Source organism: Neofelis nebulosa, chromosome 15 (genome assembly GCF_028018385.1).
Source record: "Neofelis nebulosa isolate mNeoNeb1 chromosome 15, mNeoNeb1.pri, whole genome shotgun sequence".
In the NCBI taxonomy this organism is placed as follows: domain Eukaryota; kingdom Metazoa; phylum Chordata; class Mammalia; order Carnivora; family Felidae; genus Neofelis; species Neofelis nebulosa.
Window position 1 is genome coordinate 41,824,080 of NC_080796.1, and position 8,170 is coordinate 41,832,249.

The 8,170-nt window shown below is 43.9% G+C and overlaps 1 protein-coding gene and 1 pseudogene across 18 annotated transcripts in view; both read right to left on the reverse strand.

The window, feature by feature from the left end:
• Positions 1-7,914, reverse strand: part of CD55 (CD55 molecule (Cromer blood group)) — a 53,172-nt gene extending 45,258 nt beyond the window's left edge. For 11 of the 18 annotated variants that reach the window (XR_009254331.1, XM_058701390.1, XM_058701396.1 and 8 more), the window contains exons 1-5: positions 7,704-7,914; positions 6,705-6,896; positions 5,086-5,277; positions 4,624-4,723; positions 3,473-3,558 (exon numbers count right to left, since the gene is read on the reverse strand). Coding sequence is in view for 16 of the 18 variants with exons in the window: in XM_058701390.1 (XP_058557373.1) it covers positions 3,473-3,558; positions 4,624-4,723; positions 5,086-5,277; positions 6,705-6,896; positions 7,704-7,803 (670 nt within the window). In the remaining 2 variants the exon portion in view is untranslated. Of the gene's footprint in view, positions 1-3,472; positions 3,559-4,623; positions 4,724-5,085; positions 5,278-6,704; positions 6,897-7,006; positions 7,172-7,703 lie in introns of those variants that run through there. The other 7 variants (XR_009254333.1, XM_058701393.1, XM_058701397.1 and 4 more) reach the window with 4 other exon arrangements.
• LOC131496709 (U6 spliceosomal RNA) lies at positions 315-414 on the reverse strand (annotated as a pseudogene).
• Positions 7,915-8,170: the final 256 nt, after the last annotated feature.

Genomic DNA, 8,170 nt, shown 5'->3' on the forward strand with positions numbered 1-8,170 from the left:
GCACAGATGTGGGGCTCAAACTCACGAACCGCGAGATCATGACCTGAGCCGAAGTTGGATGCTGAACCAAGTGAGCCACCCAGACGCCCCTGGCTCCCACACTTTAAAATGCCATGCTGTGGCCCTCCTCTGACTGTGCCTCTCCCTACCGGGTGGGATATCTGCAGGGCACGAAGGCGTGCTCACTGCGAGCTCCCCCTCCACTCCCGCTGTAAATCACGCTCTAGGAACTGGCCCAGAATTCCCTGTGCCAGCACCCTTTGCAGGGCCTGAAAGGTCCCTTCTCCTGGTCTGTATTCTTTTTTTTTTTTTTTTTTAATATGGAACAGTTCACAAATTTGTGTGTCATCCTTGAGCAAGGGCCACGCTAATCTCTGTATCGTCCCAATTTTAGTATATATGCTGTGGAAGCAATCACATGGTCCCGATTGTTGAGAATGGTCTATACTGTTGATGTGTACATCTGCAGCCCAAAGTTCAGTGGAGTGGGAAAAAAAGGTCACAGGGCGCATGGCTTGGGTGTGTGGGCCGAGTGGTCCATTGACAGGCATCAGAGACTTCTCACAGCGACAGAAGGGGATACCTATTTGAGACAGATTGGGTCTTAAGTCACGAACCTCCATTTAGACTTGCTCTGGGCCCTTGAAAATGTTAGGAGTGGCCCTTACTGCAAGAGTCCAGATGAAGGATAATCAACCACATAGAAGTCATACAGATGGAGGATAAGACACAGGTTTGGAAGTATATTAAGGAGATAAAGCAAAACGATTTAGTGATTAGAAGTGGGAGGTGAAGATAATGGGATGGGTCTGGGACGGCAGATATTATACAGATATATTCCAGGATTGCAGGGGATAGCAGTTCACTAAAGGTACTTCTGAAAAAAGGAAACATTGGGAGGGGCACCCGGGTGGCTCAGTCGGCTGAGCGTCCGACTTCTGCTCAGGTCATGGTCTTGCGGTCCTTGGGTTTGAGCCCCACATCGGGCTCTGAGCTGTCAGCTCAGAGCCTGGAGCCTGCTTCGGAATCTGTGTCTCCCTCTCTCTCTCTCTGCACCTCCCCTGCTCACACTCTGTCTCTCTCTCTCTCTCCCTCACTCTCAGAAATAAATAAACAATAAAATTTTTTTTTTTAAAAAAGAAAATATTGGGAGAAAGTAAGAAAACAGATCCTTCTGACATTGAAGCTTCATTCAGAAAGGACCAAGCACTACCTAAGTTTGATGTATAACCAAGGACACATCTTGACCTTAACCTTTTCTTTCCTTCCTCAATCTACACGCTGACATTAAAGCACTCTGGTGTGTCCAGAGGCCACGGCTGTGTACTTAAGGTGAGGCAGCTCACTGTTTAAGAATGTGTATTTTCCACTTCATCCTTTGGCATTGTCCAAACAGAAAAATTAAGTCACGTGGAAAATCAGAATCGGAGCCTAAAAGAACTGGGCTTTATCGGGATAGCTGAAGGCACAGGTTTTTTTTAGGAAAAAGGGCTCCTGTTTTGCAAGACACAGGTGTCCATGGTTGCTGAACTGCGAAATGGATAGAACAATCAAAGAGGAAAACAGGAACCCCAGTCAAAGAGGAAAATGGAGTTCAAGTTACCAGACAGGGAGTAGGACTGTGGCCCAGCCCCGGCCAAACATGAAGAGAAAGTGTGTTTGCAGTGCAGAAGCTCTACGGTGCTGGGTTACGTGCTTGGTGTCCACATGTTTGTGAAGTTCCTGACAGCGGTTGCTTGTGAAGATTGCGCCTCAGACTGGGAGACTGCTTGTCCAGACTCCTGGACAAGTTGTCTGTGTCGGGAAAAAAATACAGTCTGGTTCCTCTTTGCCGTCCAAACTTACTCTAGTATCATGTACAACATCCCCTGCTGGATGGTGGAAATGGGAAAGATGGTGGGGGGCAGTAATGCTAAAATTTTCAAAGTAATAACAACGAGACAAAGATGTAGCAGAGAGAGGAGGGTGGAGTGAGCGCAAGGAGGGTGTGGGTGTGATCAGCTTACTCCTGTAAGCTCTTGGTTGGCAAGGCTTCAATTTATTTGTCTTCATATCAACTGACCCCACACATTGCCTACTACAGTGTGCCCATCAATACGTGCCGGACAAATTACGCTAAGTCTATTCCAGTTTCCTGCTCCTAATAACACCAAAAACTTGAACTTAGCAATGATTTTAGTAAAGATGGGAGAAATAAAGCCTACAAAGCCTACATTTTAAAAGTTTTTAAGAAATGTTTATTTATTTTTGAAAGAGAGAGACAGAGAGAGAGAGAATGAGACAGAGACAGAGACAGAGAGAGAGAGAAAGGCAGAGAGAGAGGCAGAAAGAGAATCCCAAGCAGGCTGTGCACTGTTAGCATGCAGCCCAATGTGGGGCTCAATCTCACAAACCGTGAGATCATGACCTGAGCCAAAGTCAAGAGCCAGAACTCAGCCAACTGCACCCACCCGGGTACCCCTCAAGTCTACATTTTTAAATGCTACATTTTTTCTTAAGAAGAAAAAAGAAATATGTTCCATGGACGTTACCCCTCTCAATTTTCAGGAGACCTATGTCTAGAGTGAATATAAATTTGGCTTGATACATGTATTTATGATATTATTTCTGTGTCCTACCTCCCTTTTAGCAGATAAGATCCTCAAGTGCAGAAGTCATATTTCTTCTATATTGTATAACCTTATTTCTCTAATGATGAAAAATAAATCACACATGAAAACATTTATTGATAATTAGCTCAGCTCATAATCCCACAAGAGGCAGATAGACAACACTGGGTTTTAGAAAAATAATGGATTTGAATCCAGAAGTCTGGGTTAAATGCCTTCTCTTGCCACTTATGTTGGGATGTAGGGTCAGATCATATAGATTCTCTGATAAAAAGTATTTTAATCCATAAAATTAAAAATTGTGGGGGAAAAAAACCTCTGTATCTATTTTGCTTGATTGTTAGAAGGAAAGGTAGGATAATGTACGACTGAGCACAATACATATCTCAGTTTGTTGGCTTGTGTGTGTGTGTGTGTGTGTGTGTGTGTGTTTTGGAGTTTGTTGGGTTTTTAATCCTTTATCTCCATAACTAATAAAGTAAGAAACATTACTGATAAAGTAGCTAAGACATTCCTACATTGGAAAGTGAGGGTACTACAAATACACACTGTGGATAATTCTTAATGAGAGGAAGTAACGCAGGGGCACCTGGGTGGCTTAGTCGGTTAAGCACCGACTCTTGGTTTCGGCTCAGGTCATGATCTTCCAGTTTCATGAGTTCAAGCCCCGCATCCAACTCTGCACTGACAACACAGAGCTGCTTGGGATTCTCCCTCTCCCCCTCTCTCTGCCCACCCCACCCCCACCACTTGCGCTGTCTTCGTCTCTCTCAAAAATAAATAAACTTAAAGAAATAAGAGCGTAATTTACCACTGATTATTCAGCCTTACCACCAGAGCACTTAGGTTTTTTTCAGTCTTACCTTCGCATTTTGGCAACGGGTCACTCCACTCCACACCCTGGTCTACAAGGGAACAATAACTAGAAGTTGCACCTACTAGCCTATACCTAAAACAATGAATGGAGAGAAAAGTTAGGTCTCATCCACACGTGTGTGGCTTCGTTTAAATTCTCCAGAATTATCACCTTAAAATATTTACTATCCCCGTAGATGGAGACGAGACAATAGTTGATCAAAGTTTACATGGCAGTGTAAAGGAAAAGAAAAATTTACTTTTAAAAAGGTGATATCCAAACGAAAAAAAGGTAGGAGACAGGCAAAACATTTTTGATTTGGGTGGAGTCCGTGTGAGAGAACATGAAAGTGTTTTGAAACATTTTACGGTGATACAGATGTTTGGATATTTTATATTTCTGAATGCTAAACGATCAATAAGGCGTTCACAGAATAATAGAACATATTTTAAGGGTTCAAAGTACTCCCCAGATTTGATATTAATCATATTAATGATCCAAACGTCTCTGTTTCGTACAGGAGACAAGTGATGCTGGTATTTTTATTTTCTAAAGAGCAGGGACACACACACACACACGGAGTAAAATATCATAATTCAATGTGCAGATATTCAATGAGAAAATGAACATAAAGTTTCCAGAAGTGTCTGAGACACCGATGATACTCAATGAGTGAGTTCCTCTTCCGTACATATGGGACTTAGAAAAGACCTCAGGGCAGAATGGTATTTTCACACTAGGAATAAATGTCTTTGACACATCATACTTTCTAACAGGCCATTTGCATATAGAAGAAAATATGGTAAATTTAGGCAAATTAAGGACTGGTTTCTTTTGAACCATTGAAGGACTTAATTTCTACAAGTGCAAACATGTTTTTCTTCCTTTGCCAATCACATTTAAAACGTTCTAGTGAATCACAGACGTACTGAAATCTAGCAATTGAGGGAATTTGATGTTACAAGAAATTGTCTTTTCTTGCCCCATTTTATTACACGTAACTGTGATGAGTTCATGATAAAAGATCTTTGAGCAGAGGACTCGTTTTATGGGGACTAGCTTGTAAACACTGACCACAAATGTAAACACTTACACCTTCCCTCCTGTTTTCACACTAATTAAATATAGAGTATAAATACAAACTATGCCCAAACGTACCCTGTGTCACACGAGAAGGAAATAGATGCACCATATGATATGTCAGTTGTTATACTGACATGACCATGTGCTATATCTCCAGGAGTAGGACAGGATTTTTCTAGAAGAGAGCACAAATTTATTTTTTCATTAGATTATCAGGCACATCTATGCAAATGCATTGTCACTTCTTATCCGTAGACGTTTCATACCCTGCTTTCATATGATAAGTTTCAAATAACATATTTAGAATATACACTCATTACATCTGAGGTGGCCTTAAACTAATTAAATGTGAAATGTGTGAGTTAATTAATATTCCTATCTCACGAGTAGTTTGCCTAATTTAAAATAAAATTAATGGTTCTTTCCAGAAATTCTAAATAATGACAGGCACACGTAGATTTCTGGCATGAATGAAGGAAGAAATACTATTTCCCCAAATACCGTATGATTGAGAATACTCTGTAAAATTATACTCACTTTTGCAAAATTCATCTGGTGTGGACCACGTAAAATTCTGAAGGCAAGTTAGTTTCTCTGAGAGAGTTTGGTTCCTTCTGTAGCCCGGACGGCAATCGTATTCCACAACGAAACCCTCAGGGAAATAATTCTGTTTGCTAAAAGACCTCTTGAGTGATGCAAAACGTAGCCTGGGTGGAACATCGCAGCTACCTGAAAATATTAACAAAAGCAACAACATAGGTAACATCACTTTGTTTTATAATCTATGTTTAATTATCCAGAATTATTTGATCCTTTACATCACGCCTTTTTCTGTACTTCTTTGTACATATTTCGTATTTGACCATATTAATATGACTATGACATTTACAGCACATCGAACATATTCACACGTATGCTTATGAAGTAAATTGGGTATGTAGATATCACTATGCCCACAATGCAGGAAGTAGAACCCATTTAAATTGCTGGCACAGTTCTGGCACTGACGCTTATTTGCCCTACGGAGGATGGGGAGGAGATCAGATGAAAACCAGTATTTCCAGACTCCTGGGCTAATGTCCTGGACAATGACAATACCAGTGACAATAATAGCTAATATTTGTTGAATACTTCTAAATGTCTTATACATGTAAAAACTCATTTAATCCTAACAACCCAGGAGGCCAAGGATCAGATGGGCCAATAATGTACATAAAAGTATTAACTGTAAATGTCTGGGCAATTGTGAATTTGGAGAAGCATGGGATCGTGGAAGGGACATTGGATGTCTAGTCCAAAGGCTCAAGTTCGGACGCTGGCTCTGGTGCATAAGAACTGCTGATCTCAAGAAGTTATCTCACTTCTGGGGGACTGTTTTCCAGCTGTAAAATGGGGGGAAGAGTCCCCACCCAACTCAATATATGTAGAAGGGTTATAAACTCTAAAACTTGATACATGCTCAAAGGCCTACTTACTTCAACACACTGCCTTCTGAAATCATGGATACGTAAAAACAAAAAGTTAAAGCTGATTTCACACCTGGTTGCAAAAAACACTTGTGGCAGGTTCTGTATTTACCTACCTTCTATTACTGCAGGTTGTCCAAAGCCAGGAACCAAGTCTTACCTTTATGTTTACTTGTATATGTCAAAGCTAATGCAGGACTATGCCTCTAATGATAGATTTGGAGGTAAAAACAGAGAACTTTTTAAAACACCACCACAGAGTGGTATTCGTGAAGTCCTACCTTCCAAAATGAAATTAAAGAAAACAGACCTCTGTTATGTGTCTCAAGGTGATGGCCAAACATATATAATTTACTTCCTATGTTGTACCTAGTGTTTATTTTCTCTATTATGTCAGGAGGTACAGCATTAGGGGGAAACAACAACAAACACAAACAAAAAAAAACCCCACAAAGGACAAAACAAACAAACAAAAAACAACAGAAACCCCAAACCTGTTAACGAAGAAGCAGGACCTATTCTGGGAAGTAATGACAGTCAATTAGCTGCAGGGTAAAGTGCCAGCTATACCCTGGGGTTTAATAATGCTTGATAACTATCAATTACCAGTCACTGTGAAGAGGGATAAAATTAAACTAACAAGATACATTCCATTCCCATAACTTACATACAAAAAAATTAAGAACTTACGGTTACAAAATGCTGCCACCTCCGACCATTGATTGTTACTGAGACAGATCACGGAGTCTGGCTTGCCAGGGACTTTTACAAAGCCTTCATTACATTTGTATGTTACTGTGGTTCCTTCAGGAAAACTCTTAAGATCACGATCACTCAGAGTTGGGTGGGCATTGGGTACCTCTGGGGGCAAGCTGCAGTCACCTAGGGAGGGAAAAAAAAAAAAAAAAGCACTGAAGGAATTAATACTTTTCAATTCACAGCAACATACCTTTTCCCAGAGGAGTAAGGGAAGCTGCAAGGGCTTTTGATACACATGTAACAGTTCCATCCAGCGCTGAACTTCCAAGTTCCATCCAGGAACTTGCTAGGCTGCCATTCTTGTCAATTAATTCAGTGCTAAAATAAGGAAGGAACCCCTTCCCTTCATTATTTTGTTTGTAAAGTGGTTTAGAACATGCATACAGTTGCTAAGCGCACAATGAAGACAGACGCCCCCTCCGGACGTTACTACCCAAAGAAGACGCGCAAACTTGTAGCGTCCCGTGTACCACCCAACTGTGTAAGAGGTGAGAGTGGTCAACTCTTTGGCCACCCACCCTTAAAGAGATGTTTTGGGGGGGAGGGGAGGCTGAGCATTCACTCTTTGAGCCCTGCCCTTTGGGTTCCCCGTGTTCGGCTGCTCCGCAGACTCAGCCCGCGCTTCCTCAACCGTCCACGCCTCACTCCTAAAGCCACGCGAGCTGGGGGCCGGCACCGCAAGACCCCAAAACTTGCATTTTAGCAGCGGCGATCCTCTCCCGGTCCCCAACGGGTCGTGCTAGTGGGAGCTCTGAGCCTCAAGGGTAGAGGATTACGGGAACAATTACCCGTGCCCGCATTCCTCACCTCCCCCGGGTCCCCAGACTTCCCGGTCTCCGCGGAGACGGATCCAGCCCCTCCCACGCGGACTAAGGGTTCACCCAGGGGGGCTGCCCCCCCACCCGGGTCCCCCCCCCACCCCCCGCTCACCCTGCGCGGCGGGTGGGCACAGCAGCAGCAGCAGCAGCGGCACGCTCAGCCCGCCCAGGAAGCGCAGCGCTGCGGGGACGCTCCGCCGCGCGGGACCCATGGCGCGCGGGGACGGGGACCCGGAGCGAGTCCAAGCGGCTCCAGCTAGGAGCCGTAAGTAGCAGCAGCGCCCGACGGTTCCGCCGGGCGAGTTAAATTAGAGCCTGGGCGGGGCTGGCGCTCTGAATCACCAAGGGTGGGGCAAAGAGACGGGTGGGGGAGTTTGCCGCACCAGGTGCCGGGCAGGGCGAGGGCGAGGGCGGGGGCTCTCGCGTCACCCGCCCCCAGGGATCCCAGACTTGGAAAGGCGGATAAGGGGCCGGGAGAGGGGCTCGCTTTTTCTCTTTGCTGGGGTGGGGCCTGCGATGAGCTCCCATCTGCAAATGTAAACATCTGCCTTCCAAGTAAAAACCTGGGGAGAACGGAGG